The sequence below is a fragment of the Bombina bombina genome, chromosome 4 (assembly GCF_027579735.1).
Source record: "Bombina bombina isolate aBomBom1 chromosome 4, aBomBom1.pri, whole genome shotgun sequence".
NCBI classification, from domain to species: domain Eukaryota; kingdom Metazoa; phylum Chordata; class Amphibia; order Anura; family Bombinatoridae; genus Bombina; species Bombina bombina.
Genome location: NC_069502.1, coordinates 869,058,409 through 869,075,995, shown reverse-complemented (window position 1 = coordinate 869,075,995; position 17,587 = coordinate 869,058,409). Strand labels below are relative to the sequence as shown.

General features: G+C 37.5%; 1 protein-coding gene across 1 annotated transcript in view; it reads left to right on the top strand.

Moving 5' to 3' along the window:
* LOC128658024 (zinc finger protein 585B-like) overlaps positions 1-16,256 on the top strand; it is a 192,202-nt gene extending 175,946 nt beyond the window's left edge. The window contains exon 9 of the mRNA XM_053712466.1: positions 15,067-16,256. Within this exon, the coding sequence (XP_053568441.1) occupies positions 15,067-16,256 (1,190 nt within the window). The remainder of the gene's footprint in view (positions 1-15,066) is intronic.
* Positions 16,257-17,587: the final 1,331 nt, after the last annotated feature.

Here is a 17,587-nt window from a genome sequence, read left to right as displayed (position 1 = left end):
TGTTATAATAAGGAGTTTGTCTATGATATGGAGGTTTCCAACCTCTATAATTATAGTGATTAGAGTTGCCTCTCTTATCCCAATTTTGATTGTAGTGATCTCTTCGCCGATAGTCTTTACCTGGACTATGTTGGAAATGGTGTTTTGTATTCCAACTATTGTATTTCGGTCTCTGTGTGTTGTGTGCAGGAAAATCCTGACTTCTATCTATTGTTTTTGGCTTAACAGTCTGATTGGTTTTAATATCTTCTATGTTAGTTTCAATTTCTATTCTGTCCTTCACATTAGTTTCAACTATTTCTTGGTTTATAAGAATATCATCATTCTTTTTGTCTATCTCTCTTTTAAGCTTCTTAGTTTTTTTTATAATTACTTCCTCTCTGACTTTTGTCACTCTTTTGACTAAGTTAGCCTTTCTCTCTGTGATATCAGTCCCAGAGATTTCCAGGTTCAACAGTATTTCTTCATCTTCCCTGATATTATTATCATTCTGGTTAATAAGTTATTCTCTATAATCAACAATAATATTCATTAGTGTTCTAGATCTAAAGTGAGGGCTTCAGCCCATTTTATTGAAAATTTTAAATCGGAAATAGGGAATGCACATTCTTTATGTACCATTAGGCCCTTTTGGATAATGTTAAGTTCTAGACATTTCCTTAAAAATGAAATGTCTGTCTTGTATTTAACTTCGGATATTAATAGTGTTTCTAATTCTTTAAACAAAGTGTGTGTCTATACAGTCCTCCTCTTCACCATCATTTGAAGTGTAAGGGGTGTCTTGATTTATCTCCTGTCTAAGTGTGGTTAGAGATTCCATAATATATGTTGGAAATATCCTGGCAGCTTTAGGTCTGGGCTAGGGGAAAGAGATGTAGACACTCCAAGACAGACGTACAATAGGAATGACAGATATTGGGATAGAGACACAGACAAGACACCATTTGCCACGGAGACATTTCCAGTCATTCGAGGTAGAGGACACCAGGAACGTGATGACCACAAGAGGGAAAGAGAAAATAATAATACTGTTTAACAGAATGAACAAGTCCTTATTGAAAAGAATAGTGATCTTCAGAAAACAGACACTACATCTTTAAACCAAATACCTTCCTTTCTTTCATGTAATTAGCAAGAGTCCATGAGCTAGTGACGTATGAGATATACATTCCTACCAGGAGGGGCAAAGTTTCCCAAACCTCAAAATGCCTATAAATACACCCCTCACCACACCCACAATTCAGTTTTACAAACTTTGCCTCCTATGGAGGTGGTGAAGTAAGTTTGTGCTAGATTCTACGTTGATATGCGCTCCGCAGCAAGTTGGAGCCCGGTTTTCCTCTCAGCGTGCAGTGAATGTCAGAGGGATGTGAGGAGAGTATTGCCTATTTGAATGCAGTGATCTCCTTCTACGGGGTCTATTTCATAGGTTCTCTGTTATCGGTCGTAGAGATTCATCTCTTACCTCCCTTTTCAGATCGACGATATACTCTTATTTATATACCATTACCTCTGCTGATTTTCGTTTCAGTACTGGTTTGGCTTTCTACAAACATGTAGATGAGTGTCCTGGGGTAAGTAAATCTTATTTTCTGTGACACTCTAAGCTATGGTTGGGCACTTTATTTATAAAGTTCTAAATATATGTATTCAAACATTTATTTGCCTTGACTCAGGATGTTCAACATTCCTTATTTTCAGACAGTCAGTTTCATATTTGGGATAATGCATTTGAATCAATTTTTTTCTTACCTTAAAATTTGACTCTTTTTTCCCTGTGGGCTGTTAGGCTCGCGGGGGCTGAAAATGCTTCATTTTATTGCGTCATTCTTGGCGCAGACTTTTTTGGCGCAAAAAATCTTTTCTGTTTCCGGCGTCATATGTGTCGCCGGAAGTTGCGTCATTTTTTGACGTTATTTTGCGCCAAAAATGTCGGCGTTCCGGATGTGGCGTCATTTTTGGCGCCAAAAAGCATTTAGGCGCCAAATAATGTGGGCGTCTTATTTGGCGCTAAAAAATATGGGCGTCGCTTTTGTCTCCACGTTATTTAAGTCTCATTTTTCATTGCTTCTGGTTGCTAGAAGCTTGTTCTTTGGCATTTTTTCCCATTCCTGAAACTGTCATTTAAGGAATTTGATCAATTTTGCCTTATATGTTGTTGTTTTTTCTCTTACATATTGCAAGATGTCTCACGTTGCATCTGAGTCAGAAGATACTACAGGAAAATCGCTGTCTAGTGCTGGATCTACCAAAGCTAAGTGTATCTGCTGTAAACTTTTGGTAGCTATTCCTCCAGCTGTTGTTTGTATTGATTGTCATGACAAACTTGTTAATGCAGATAATATTTCCTTTAGTAAAGTACCATTGCCTGTTGCAGTTCCTTCAACATCTAAGGTGCAGAATGTTCCTGATGACATAAGAGATTTTGTTTCTGAATCCATAAAGAAGGCTATGTCTGTTATTTCTCCTTCTAGTAAACGTAAAAAATCTTTTAAAACTTCTCTCCCTACAGATGAATTTTTAAATGAACATCATCATTCTGATTCTGATGACTCTTCTGGTTCAGAGGATTCTGTCTCAGAGGTTGATGCTGATAAATCTTCATATTTATTTAAAATGGAATTTATTCGTTCTTTACTTAAAGAAGTTCTAATTGCTTTAGAAATAGAGGATTCTGGTCCTCTTGATACTAATTCTAAACGTTTGGATAAGGTATTTAAATCTCCTGTGGTTATTCCAGAAGTTTTTCCTGTTCCTAATGCTATTTCTGCAGTAATTTCCAAAGAATGGGATAAATTGGGTAATTCATTTACTCCTTCTAAACGTTTTAAGCAATTATATCCTGTGCCGTCTGACAGATTAGAATTTTGGGACAAAATCCCTAAAGTTGATGGGGCTATTTCTACCCTTGCTAAACGTACTACTATTCCTACGTCAGATGGTACTTCGTTTAAGGATCCTTTAGATAGGAAAATTGAATCCTTTCTAAGAAAAGCTTATCTGTGTTCAGGTAATCTTCTTAGACCTGCTATATCTTTGGCTGATGTTGCTGCAGCTTCAACTTTTTGGTTGGAAACCTTAGCGCAACAAGTAACACATCATGATTCTCATGATACTATTATTCTTCTTCAGCATGCTAATAATTTTATCTGTGATGCCATCTTTGATATTATCAGGGTTGATGTCAGGTTTATGTCTCTAGCTATTTTAGCTAGAAGAGCTTTATGGCTTAAGACTTGGAATGCTGATATGGCTTCTAAATCAACTCTACTTTCCATTTCTTTCCAGGGTAACAAATTATTTGGTTCTCAGTTGGATTCTATTATTTCAACTGTTACTGGTGGGAAAGGAACTTTTTTACCACAGGATAAAAAATCTAAGGGTAAAAACAGAGCTAATAATCGTTTTCGTTCCTTTCGTTTCAACAAAGAACAAAAACCTGATCCTTCATCCTCAGGAGCAGTTTCAGTTTGGAAACCATCTCCAATCTGGAATAAATCCAAGCCAGCCAGAAAGGCAAAGCCTGCTTCTAAGTCCACATGAAGGTGCGGCCCTCATTCCAGCTCAGCTGGTAGGGGGCAGGTTACGTTTTTTCAAAGAAATTTGGATCAATTCTGTTCACAATCTTTGGATTCAGAACATTGTTTCAGAAGGGTACAGAATTGGTTTCAAGATGAGACCTCCTGCAAAGAGATTTTTTTTCTTTCCCGTGTCCCAGTAAATCCAGTAAAAGCTCAAGCATTTCTGAATTGTGTTTCAGATCTAGAGTTGACTGGAGTAATTATGCCAGTTCCAGTTCAGGAACAGGGGATGGGGTTTTATTCAAATCTCTTCATTGTACCAAAGAAGGAGAATTCCTTCAGACCAGTTCTGGATCTAAAAATATTGAATCGTTATGTAAGGATACCAACGTTCAAGATGGTAACTGTAAGGACTATCTTGCCTTTTGTTCAGCAAGGGAATTATATGTCCACAATAGATTTACAGGATGCATATCTGCATATTCCGATTCATCCGGATCATTATCGGTTCCTGAGATTCTCTTTTCTGGACAAGCATTACCAGTTTGTGGCTCTGCCGTTTGGCCTTGCTACAGCTCCAAGAATTTTTACAAAGGTTCTCGGTGCCCTTCTGTCTGTAATCAGAGAACAGGGTATTGTGGTATTTCCTTATTTGGACGATATCTTGGTACTTGCTCAGTCTTTACATTTAGCAGAATTTCATACGAATCGACTTGTGTTGTTTCTTCAAGATCATGGTTGGAGGATCAATTTACCAAAAAGTTCATTGATTCCTCAGACAAGGGTAACCTTTCTGGGTTTCCAAATAGATTCAGTGTCCATGACTCTGTCTTTAACAGACAAGAGGCGTCTAAAACTGATGGCAGCTTGTCGAAACCTTCAGTCACAATCATTCCCTTCGGTAGCCTTATGCATGGAAATTCTAGGTCTTATGACTGCTGCATCGGACGCGATCCCCTTTACTCGTTTTCACATGCGACCTCTTCAGCTTTGTATGCTGAATCAATGGTGCAAGGATTACACAAAGATATCTCAATTAATATCTTTAAAACCGATTGTTCGACACTCTCTAACGTGGTGGACAGATCATTCAGGGGGCTTCTTTTGTGCTTCCGACCTGGACTGTAATTTCAACAGATGCAAGTCTCTCAGGTTGGGGAGCTGTGTGGGGATCTCTGACGGCACAAGGAGTTTGGGAATCTCAGGAGGTGAGATTACCGATCAATATTTTGGAACTCCGTGCAATTTTCAGAGCTCTTCAGTTTTGGCCTCTTCTGAAGAGAGAATCGTTCATTTGTTTTCAGACAGACAATGTCACAACTGTGGCATACATCAATCATCAAGGAGGAACTCACAGTCCTCTGGCTATGAAAGAAGTATCTCGAATTTTGGTTTGGGCGGAATCCAGCTCCTGTCTAATCTCTGCGGTTCATATCCCAGGTGTAGACAATTGGGAAGCGGATTATCTCAGTCGCCAAACGTTGCATCCGGGCGAATGGTCTCTTCACCCAGAGGTATTTCTTCAGATCGTTCAAATGTGGGAACTTCCAGAAATAGATTTGATGGCGTCCCATCTAAACAAGAAACTTCCCAGGTATCTGTCCAGATCCCGGGATCCTCAGGCGGAGGCAGTGGATGCATTATCACTTCCTTGGAAGTATCATCCTGCCTATATCTTTCCGCCTCTAGTTCTTCTTCCAAGAGTAATCTCCAAGATTCTGAAGGAATGCTCGTTTGTTCTGCTGGTAGCTCCGGCATGGCCTCACAGATTTTGGTATGCGGATCTTGTCCGGATGGCCTCTTGCCAACCGTGGACTCTTCCGTTAAGACCAGACCTTCTGTCACAAGGTCCTTTTTTCCATCAGGATCTTAAATCCTTAAATTTAAAGGTATGGAGATTGAACGCTTGATTCTTCGTCAAAGAGGTTTCTCTGACGCTGTGATTAATACTATGTTACAGGCTCGTAAATCTGTATCTAGAGAGATATATTATAGAGTCTGGAAGACTTATATTTCTTGGTGTATTTCTCATCATTTTTCTTGGCATTCTTTTAGAATTCCGAGAATTTTACAGTTTCTTCAGGATGGTTTAGATAAAGGTTTGTCCGCAAGTTCCTTGAAAGGACAAATCTCTGCTCTTTCTGTTCTTTTTCACAGAAAGATTGCTATTCTTCCTGATATTCATTGTTTTGTACAAGCTTTGGTTCGTATAAAACCTGTCATTAAGTCAATTTCTCCTCCTTGGAGTTTGAATTTGGTTCTGGGGGCTCTTCAAGCTCCTCCGTTTGAACCTATGCATTTATTGGACATTAAATTACTTTCTTGGAAAGTTTTGTTCCTTTTGGCCATCTCTTCTGCCAGAAGAGTTTCTGAATTATCTGCTCTTTCTTGTGAGTCTCCTTTTTTGATTTTTCATCAGGATAAGGCGGTGTTGCAAACTTCTTTTGAATTTTTCCCTAAAGTTGTGAATTCCAACAACATTAGTAGAGAAATTGTGGTTCCTTCATTATGTCCTAATCCTAAGAATTCTAAGGAGAAATCGTTGCATTCTTTGGATGTTGTTAGAGCTTTGAAATATTATGTTGAAGCTACTAAATCTTTCAGAAAGACTTCTAGTCTATTTGTTATCTTTTCTGGTTCTAGAAAAGGCCAGAAAGCTTCTGCCATTTCTTTGGCATTTTGGTTGAAATCTTTAATTCATCTTGCCTATGTTGAGTCGGGTAAAACTCCGCCTCAGAGAATTACAGCTCATTCTACTAGGTCAGTTTCTACTTCCTGGGCGTTTAGGAATGAAGCTTCGGTTGATCAGATTTGCAAAGCAGCAACTTGGTCCTCTTTGCATACTTTTACTAAATTCTACCATCTTCTGAAGCAGTCTTTGGTAGAAAAGTACTTCAGGCAGCGGTTTCAGTTTGAATCTTCTGCTTATGTTTTTCGTTAAACTTTATTTTGTGTGTTGGTTATTTTCAGCAGGAATTGGCTGTCTTTATTTTATCCCTCCCTCTCTAGTGACTCTTGTGTGGAAAGATCCACATCTTGGGTAATCATTATCCCATACGTCACTAGCTCATGGACTCTTGCTAATTACATGAAAGAAAACATAATTTATGTAAGAACTTACCTGATAAATTCATTTCTTTCATATTAGCAAGAGTCCATGAGGCCCGCCCTTTTTTGTGGTGGTTATGATTTTGTATAAAGCACAATTATTCCAATTCCTTATTTTATATGCTTTCGCACTTTTTTATCACCCCACTTCTTGGCTATTCGTTAAACTGAATTGTGGGTGTGGTGAGGGGTGTATTTATAGGCATTTTGAGGTTTGGGAAACTTTGCCCCTCCTGGTAGGAATGTATATCCCATACGTCACTAGCTCATGGACTCTTGCTAATATGAAAGAAATGAATTTATCAGGTAAGTTCTTACATAAATTATGTTTTCCAGTAAATCTTGGAGTAGATTCTAACCAACCAAACGGAAATAACCCTCTCCTATACTCTATATCTCACTTTATTGTTTTTTAATGTTTTATTACAAGTACAAACTTAAACACATTTCTTGTGTTCAGATTTACAAGTTAATATTATGTATCCACTCTCAAAGGTAATATGTATCCACCTACAAAGTTAATATTATGGATCTATTCAATGTATCCACCCTCCTCCTTGTTTGGGATTGTGATCATGATGTATAAATTTCCCTTTGTACATTTCCGGCCCGGGAAATAATGCCACTTATCCGCACCGTAAATGACGCTACGGATGAGGCTAATATATTCACTTATTTATAATTTTATTTTGTAAGGAATCCTATTATAATTGAATCTTATTATAATTGTTTTTTGGATTGTCTGTTTTATCCTCATCCCCTCCGGATCAGTTCTACATGACCAAATGCTACTATCTCTGAGGTCTCATACTAGGAGCCAGATATACAAGTTCTCACATTATGGTCTCATTTCACTGTCACCAGTTTGGGATCATGTTCCTGACATCCTCAACTACTGGAATTTCCTTTTTCCTAACTGCCGATAGCTATGTATCACTTTTAATTATTCCCATATACATTTCCGGTAAAAGTGAAACTGGAAATTACGTCATTTACCTATACCGGAAATGACGCTATGGACACGGCCGATCAACATACACACATGGAAAGGTCAGTGATACATATGTTAACATCACTATATTAGGATCATGCACCTACGCATCTATGCTACCTTTCTTTTTCTATGTTTTATAAGCTTTATGCTATAACCATATTTTCAATAATCTCAATGCATCTCAAAAACCCATAATTCCCTAAACAGGAAGTGGGCGTATCACTATTTCTAATAATCTCTATGCATCCCAAAAACCCATAATTCCCTAAACAGGAAGTGGGTGTATCACTATTTTGGCGCCAAAATGATCATTTATGATTTGATCAGTCACCGTATATAAAGCCAGTGATGCCCCAACTTTATTAGTCTTGTAAAAGGCCTTATATATGCCGAAACGCGTCAACAACGGGTAAGAACTATTTTAATATTATTCAATAGACCTGTACCATCTACACTATTATTTTTAATTTTTTTACGGGGACTTGCAGAACTATATATGAAATAAAAGAAGTATATAGCACCCCACCTGTTTTTTTTTTTTCACTTTTTGGATTTTTTCACTTTTACTTCACCAAGGAACCATTTTTTGATCTCTTTTTTTTTCTTCACATAGGACCAATTGACACGATTCACTTTTGGACATTTGCAGGACTTATGCATTTCATTTGTTGCTGGACTTTTGTTTTTACTTTTGCCATCCACTGTTGCTCACTAGCTTCATATTTGGTACTCACACCAACTTTATGCACTCCACCTGTCACTTGTAATTACTGTACAGTTCACATGGATCCATGCTGATTTTTATTGTATAATTTCGATTTTATTATCACTGTTTTTATTGTATGCTTTTATTTATGTACGTTCTCATTCATTATCACCTCGGCCTTTCATTTAGGCGCCTTGTACATCCCACTATCTATGTCTGCTGGGCTAAACCTTCTCTGGTAAATTTGTTTTAACATGGACTTGTAAAAAATGAATTTTTTTGCTCTAATTTTATCGTGGTCCAGCTAAATCACACCCGCACTATTATTAGTGTACCACTTGTAATCTGGATCGAAATCTGGTATTGTCTTAAAAGGTTTAAATTGTGGTTTAAATTGTCATACTTTTTAAAGTCGATACTGCGTTATGTTTACATAACATTACAGATAATATTATTTGATGTCTTTTATAATTTGGTAAACTATGAACATTTGTCTATTTTATAAACAAGATAAACATATTATTATTTTTTTTATTTTTATAATTTTTATTGAAGTCATAAACAAATACAGAATATAGGGTATGCCCCAGAACATTTACAGATCGATGAATACACAATATAATTAGCAATGTAATGTAATCAAGTATCACAAACGTTACTATAAAGTGTGGGCTATCTCCTAAAGAGACTTCAGTTTTATTATAGTGAATCATAATTGTAACAGAAATAAGAATGGTCCTCTCCCAGCTATATAAAAAGAAGATTAAGGTATCTATTCAGGAAAGGTTAGGGCTAGGGAGGGGGTAGCTCTATAGTTTTATAGGGGAGGGGGGATGCAGCGGGCGAGAGACGCTCAAGAAGGAGGGGGATAAGGGGACGGGTCAATTTAACAGTATCTAATAGTCTAAATATCAGTGAAAAAAAATAGTGGGCCATCATAAGATGGCTACATGAAACTCGATCAACTGTAATCAATTTCTTCTAAAACGTCCAGGGCCACTCTCGGGTCTTACTTATGAACAAAATAAAGGAGGGGTAGCATTTAAAGTGGTCACTCTTGGACCAAGGAGATATTGATGAGAAGTTGGCTGTAGATATGGCTGAGTACAATATGTAGTAAAACGTATGCAGAACTCTCTAACTAGGTTATGACAAACATTCAATAGATATAAAATTATATATATATATATTAGCAATGATATATAGAGCTTAGAAAGATCATGTGGTGTGCACGATGCTTAGTACTCTAATACTGTAGCTCTTATGCTGGAACAATACAAATATATATGCAAAGTTATTGGGAACCTTCTATTAACAGAATGTGACCGATAGTCCTCTACTAAACCAAAAGTAGTCTGTAAGAAACATACATATTTATATATTATTCGTATAAGCTTAATAATTTCACCCACAAAATAACAATTGCATAACACAAACTTTGGTTTTTTATTAGAATAGTAAACTATCTAGGAGACATTTAGATCAATGTGGCGGAAATGTAATCTCTAAACTCAGTAGTGCTGAGGGGAAGTTTCTAAAATGAAGATTATAGTGTGATAGAATCCTTCCACTATAAATTGCCATATTCTGCACTGTTAACTTATAGGGGGTGTAATGAATAAATTTCTCCATTTCCAGCATAACATGGTATAAAATTCCTCTATCTAAATCATATGCTCTAAGTTTCAACTAGCTATGAGGCCATTAAAGGTTGGGACATATTGGTCTTTGCCAAGAACTACGCTCATACATGCATTCAATTGTGAGCGGTGAAAAAGCATGAGCGAGAATAATAAAATAATTTAAAAAAAAATAAGAAAATGACAATAAAGTTAAGCATATCAACCCTATCTGGGTATGTGTTGGTTAAGTACTCTCCTAAGGGAAGATGTAAAAATTAACTCAATCAGCAGGTTAGGCATATTTGGGAGTCTGTAACTTGCATACCGAATATAGTACAAACAACTATAATGAGCCAGATAAATATACCAGCATTAATATACAATTACCTCTAATTATACTCCCCCATGTCCCACCCCACATAAAACCACATTATTGATAGCTACATCTGAGATGTGTAAAGAAAGGGAACAGTGATGTTACTTGTATTAGCTATGCCACATGAACCTGCATATGCAAATAGCAGAATATAAAGTTATGGCTAGATAGACATAATCTCGAGCACTTATATTAGATAAAGCAACAGAACTGTACGAGTATTTTAGACTGTTAGGTCATCATCTAAACATGAGCAGTCACTGTATTATAGGAGTATATCCCATTGAAGTCAAAGGGAAAATAAAGTCCAAATCACCCAATCCCACATCTGATGTCAACAAGTCTAAAATCGAATGTTGATGAGGAGGCAGATAAATGTTAGTAGAGAATATAAATCACCTGAAAGGGAGAGAGGAATATATGGGGATATAGGAGGTAGTGAAATTATGATTTGTGAAGGGAAGTGATCACAGGTGTATGTGGCTTTTCAACCACACAAAGGCCATGCAAATGAGAATCCCTAGAGGGGCAGACTGGGATATAAATGAGTCTAGGTAGAATATGTATAATATCGAAAGGGAGACTTTAAGTTGGCAGGTATAAGATAGGTTGCTGTTAGAGTGGGCTGTGAAATATAGTGTGACATAAGGGTTTATCAGTAAATTACCCATGCTACCTAGATGCATTTTCATTAATTATAGAATACTATAGGACATATAATTGGGAGTGAGTAAGTCTCAGGATACAGTGGAGATAATATAGCTAATGAGCTTATGACATTATTAAATACATAAAAACCACATACGATATATCAAAAGAAGTTCTTAATAATAATCATCTGCATTTCAGGTCTAGTGGTAGCTTTAACTACAGATGGGTCATGGAAAGTAACATATAAACTATATTTACGCATTTACGTAGGGCAGATTAGGGGGGGGGCTCGGCTAGGGCTGAGGGGAGAAATAGTAAAACAAAAAAAAATAAAATAAAAATATATATAGTACAAGAAATGCCGCTTAGGTAAAAATGTGGTAGCTTTATTCAAACAATTAAAACTCTTCAAGCTATCGTGCAGTAAACTTTAAATAGAAAATGAATTGTCACAGAAATAGGCCAGTCTGACGTGTTTCGGCTCTTATGCCTTATTCATAGACTATATCTACTCAATCTTCCTGTGGGGCTTTAAATGCCCCCTCACATTCTCATTGGTTGCCTACAACTGTGAATCATCACTCTCCTCCCTCTTGCTTGTCTGTCATTGGTTTCAATAAGACTCCCCCTACACACCTCTATATACACCCTCCTTCCACTCGTATCTATTCAACAGCTGATGATCTCAGCTGTAAGTTAACACTGTGCACTCGGTTTAATCTGGGCATCTTACGTCCTTAGACCTGCATATACAAATCATTGTATGCAGACTTTTTGGGATAAGTACTGTGTGTTTGGCTATGGAAACCACTCTTTATATTAGTGTGCACCATTAATTATTTGTGCAAACTTAGTTTGGTTTCTTAATGCCCACTCACAGTTTTATCCCAAATAATAACAATTGTTAGAATGCTTGTTAACTTTTAAAAAAATAGGAGTCTTATTGAAACCAATAACAGACAAGCAAAAGGGATGAGAGTGATGATTCACAGTTGTAGGCAACCAATGAGAATGTGAGGGGGCATTTAAAGCCCCACAGGAAGAATGAGTAGATATAGTCTATGAATAAGGCATAAGAGCCGAAACGCGTCAGACTGGCCTATTTCTGTGACAATTCATTTTCTATTTAAAGTTTACTGCACGATAGCTTGAAGAGTTTTAATTGTTTGAATAAAGCTACCACATTTTTACCTAAGCAGCATTTCTTGTACTATTTTTGAAATTTTGGCCAAGGAGAAGGGCCTTTGTGTGCTGCTACAGGGCGTACAGCCCGGGTTTACCCGAGGGAGCTCCGGGTACACACCTGCATTTCCTTGCTGCCAAGACCGGTGTAAACTGTTAGGTGCCTGGATAGCTGTTCGCCAAGTCTGCCCCGCCATAGGTCAGGACCGGTCACGAGGGAGTGACGTCAGACGCCATCGGAGGAATCCCGCAACCGCCACAGAGCGGAGAAACAGAGCGGAGAGATCCAACGTGAGGGGTAAGACGGATGAGACGAACAGAGGTGAGAACAAATACCTTAATTTCTTTCAGTCACCGATAGCAGCGCGGATACTCATAAGCCAGTGGAACAACTTCTTGTCTACATTAAAAATATATATACCCTACTACAGCAGCGAGCATGCTAAACACAGGTAACAGCTCTCCTGGTCTAAATGAGAGCTGCTATGAAGGCAGTCTAGATTATAAATACCTGCTGAGTGTATTTTGTAGATCTACTACAGGTAACTAGGCATCCGTTAGTACCAGGGACAATATTACGCTATCTGAGCACCTTAATATTGTCAAGGGGCATGGTGTGCATAGGGAGACAATAAGTAGCTCTGCACATATGAAATTTCGCTTTCGCGATGTGTGCGCTATATTTTCCTTTATGCTTTAAATAAATTAGCCTAACCTATAAGTTAAGCTGCTATTGTAAAGATACATTGCAAAAACAGGGCATAAGATCAGTGCTGGAACCAGAAACTTAAGTACAACCCATGAGACAATTAGATGTACTTCATACCCCCCAAAGACATTAAACACTAATAAACCTTACCATGCAAATTGCCTAAACAAGAAAAAATTAGAACAAATTAACAAGCCTATACTTCAACATGTCACTCTGCACAGAATGGAGGAAGTTTGTTGGGTCGTGTAGGAAACCTCTCTAACCCACTCCTAACCTATATACAGTCTGCATGCCACTATCTGGATCCAAGGTGTCGTATGAGACAAGGACAAAGTTTTGAGGCCGTAACAAAGATAAACCGTTCAGTTCAGAGGAATACGGCATGTTCAATACCCAGTCTCCGCTCTCCACAGTACTCACAATCCCAAAGGCAGCAGGCTCCATGACTCGTCTGTGGGAGTCGGCCGCACCTCCCCAGGCCGAATCAATGGGTAAGAGGGCAAGATGTAGCGAGTCACTTAAGCATGGGTTGAAAGGCATTGGGTAAAGTGAGTGCTGTTGGTTACCGGGGAGAGTTGCTTCTCCTGGACTTCAATATCTATCTGACTCCTTACCGGTGTGCTATCTGCGTCTGGTGGTGGGTGATCAGTGCAGAGCCAAACTGCAGGGCCGTCCTCAGCGCCGTCAAAAGCTTCATTGTGCTCCTCTGTTACAAACATAGCGAGCTGTTGTATAAGAGGTGCCATCTCTTCCAGCTCTGTAATACTAGCTCCTGAGCTTGTAAGATGGCTGTTTCTGGCTCGCGGGAACATGTTGTTAATGATACCTGTAAGGCTAACAAACCTCCGTGTAGCTTTGTACTCCAATTCTTTCCGCAAAATAAGTGTAGTCAAATGCGACTCCTCCATCATGTGTAATTATAAAAGTAGCTTGACCCGGCTAGCTGGAAATAACACCGGGGGGGGGGGGTGATAGTAGAGTGAGTTAGGCCTAAAAGTTGGGCCGGATCGGATCTTGTGGCAATAGGTATCTGAAGATAATAACATCAGTCGACTCCTAATCTTCTCCCCAATTAATATTTGAGGTTAGATTGCAGACTTGGCTATTCATTTAGGTATAATCCATAGATTGCTGCAATTAGCAACGGAGCTCCTGAGTTTAGCATCCGATCATGGCCGTGACTTAGACACGCCCCTCAGATAAACATATTTTAAATTTTGGATTAGATAAAAGAAACACTATCTTTTGTAATTTAATATACTTCTATGTCACCATGTGGTTAGTGAAAGATATGATGTGATAAATCATACATTAAAATAGACTTGAAAATGTTTTTGTTATGCTGTTGTTGCTTTTTAAATATGTTAATGAAACACATTTAGTAAAACTAAGCTGTTAGCAAAACAGAGTAACAGCCGCACAAAAAAGGCTTCAGGGAGAAGGGCTGTTACAATAAAAAAAGAAAATTTTATTGAAACATTTTAAAATCGGGTACGTGACAGGCAAAACATCCTGACTAGTTTCGTGCTCTCAGGAGCACTTAATCATAGGTTCCTATAATTAAGTGCTCCTGAGAGCACGAAACTAGTCAGGATGTTTTGCCTGCCATGTACTTGATTTTAAACTGTTTAAATAAAATTTTCTTTTTTTATTGTAACAGCCCTTCTCCCTGAAGCCTTTTTTGTGTGGCTGTTACTCTGTTTTGCTGATATATTTTCGGTCCTCCTGGCCGTTTTTATAGCTTGCACCTAGCTAGGTTTGGATGGACTAGTCCTGTTATTGCTCTACATCGTCATACAGTCTCACTTTGGATCTGCAGCGGCGGATGGTGTGTTTGAAAACTAAGCTGTTAGCTTGATTTACAAAAGAAAGGTGGGAGTTTTTTTCTTAATTGTAGGGTGTTTTTATATACATAATTCTTGTGTATTTTGTAACATCTGTACAATATTAGGATCTGAGAACGTCGCAAAATATATTTTGTTCCATGATTTATTGCTTTTTTATGTATATTTTGCTATGAAATAAAAAAATATTCTTTAATTTCTTGTAAGCAGCCCTTAAGCCTTAGCAGGAAGCTGGGGAAATGTGTAGTGGTTATAGCCTGCACTTATTTAGAATAGTTAAAATATCCTCAAAATATAATAATGATGTCATTAAGTAATAACATTACTCCTATTGTATTTATCATCCACAGGTGAATTTACAAACTGCAGTAATCCTAGTCATGGGGAAAATACAGATACATGTTATAAACATCAAAATCAAAGAAGCCACATGGGAAATTTATGTTCTGAATATGGGAAATGTTTTACCAGGAAAACAAATCTTTTACATCAGAAACTTCATACAGAAGAGAAAGCATTTTCATGTTCTGAATGTGGGAAATGTTTTGTTCGAAAACGAAGTCTTGTTTTGCATCAGAGAATTCATACTGGAGTAAAAGTATTCTCATGTGCTGAATGTGGGAAATGTTTTACTGATCAATCAACTCTTATTAGGCATAAAAAAATTCATACCGGAGAGAAAGCATTTTTATGTTCTGAATGTGGGAAATGTTTTGCTCGGAAAACACATCTTATCACACATCAGAAAATTCATACAGGAGAGAAAGCATTTTCTTGTTCGGAATGTGGGAAATGTTTTGCTCAGAAATCACATTTTGTGATGCACCAGAAAATTCATACAGGAGAGAAAGAATTTTCATGTTCTGAATGTGGGAAATGTTTTATTGATAAACCAACTCTTAATAAGCACCAGAAATATCATACAGGAGAGAAAGCATTTTCATGTTCTGAATGTGGGAAATGTTTTATTGATAAATCAGCTCTTAATAGGCACCAGAAAATTCATACAGGAGAGAAAGCATTTTCGTGTTCTGAATGTGGGAAATGTTTTGCTCAGAAATCATATTTTATTATGCACCAGAAAATTCATACAGGAGAGAAAGAATTTTCATGTTATGAATGTGGGAAATGTTTTGCTCGGAAATCATATTTTGTTAAGCACCAGAAAGTTCATACAGGAGAGAAAGCATTTTCATGTTCTGAATGTGGGAAATGTTTTATTGATAAATCAACTCTTAATATGCACCATAAAATTCATACAGGAGAGAAAATATTTTCATGTTCTGAATGTGGGAAATGTTTTGTTTGGAAACGAAGTCTTGTTTTGCATCAGAGAATTCATACTGGAGTAAAAGCATTCTCATGTACTGAATGTGGGAAATGTTTTACTGATCAATCAACTCTTATTAGGCATAGAAAAATTCATACCGGAGAGAAAGCATTTTTATGTTCTGAATGTGGGAAATGTTTTGCTCGGAAAACACATCTTATCACGCATCAGAAAATTCATACAGGAGAGAAAGCGTTTTCATGTTCTTAATGTGGGAAATGTTTTATTGATAAATCAACTCTTAATATGCATCAGATAATTCATACAGTAGAGAAATCATTTTCATGTTCTGAATGTGGGAAATGTTTTTCTCGGAAATCAAATCTTGTGTCACATTGAAACATTCATACAAGATAATTATTTTGTGGGGAGAATCCACAATCTATTACTCCTGGGAATTACTCTTCTCTACCTCTAGGAGGAGGCAAAGATTCCCAAACCCCTAGAGCCCTAAAAAAAAACTCCCACCTCACACATATCTCAGTCTTTAAAAAAAGATATGGAGAAAAAGAGAGGCGCTTGTGTGTACCAGTTTGGCAGGTAAAACAGCTTATATTCACCCACAACAGGGTACTCACATTTTAGTGGAGCACTCAGTGCTATTTGGCGCATACTGGGTAATCAACAGCAACCCAGCTTGCTGGACTCTCAACCGTGTATACAGGAACTAATACTAGAGCTGGTATGGATTGCCAACAGGAGAATCTCCACAGAACTCAGACAAGTAACAAACGACCCACAGAGACTTCCACAATGAGCAGAGCCAGTCGCAGAGATGATGATTGGAAGGTGGTAAAAATATGGCACTCAGCAAAGGTTCCAATGTAGGTTAAAAATAGAATTGATTTAAAACAATAAAATCAGGAACCATAAGGTGGGCATAAAGTGACCCTCCTTATTTAAATGTGATGCGTTTCTCAGCAGCAACGCTGTTTCATCAAGCATGTAAAACATACTGATAATAGCTCTAATATATTCCAACCTTACCCATTAATGCAATTTATAAAATAACATTCACCTGAGAATCTCCCTCTGAGGGGTAGGTTTTCAGCATTTTAACCCTTCGTTTATAATATATATTTCTCATTAAGAAGGAATCTTTGTATAGTATATGAATATGTAGTATAAGAATTACTGTGGCGATTTTATAAACTGAAATAAAATGTTCCTAAATTATCATAATCTGAGTTCAATTGTGGCCTCTAACATATCAGGAATAAACTCTCTAGTGCAAATATGTAAATGTAAACAATCACTGTAATATTCGTCAATATGGAGTGGTGGAATTTTACCTGATCTATCTAAAGGGGAAATGCGTGTTTTAAATGTATATTTATAAAAGGTACAATTCTATACGTACATATCATTTTGTCCGTGGCAGTGTCGGGGTGGCTGCAAGCGTGACGTCAGTAAAACTACCACCAATATCCAAACAGAGCGTAGGATCAAGTGACTATGTAATCACATCACATTCTAAGGAAAAGAGACTGTTGAGCAAATGTGGGCATGTCATACCATACTATTGGAGGACTGATATGGTA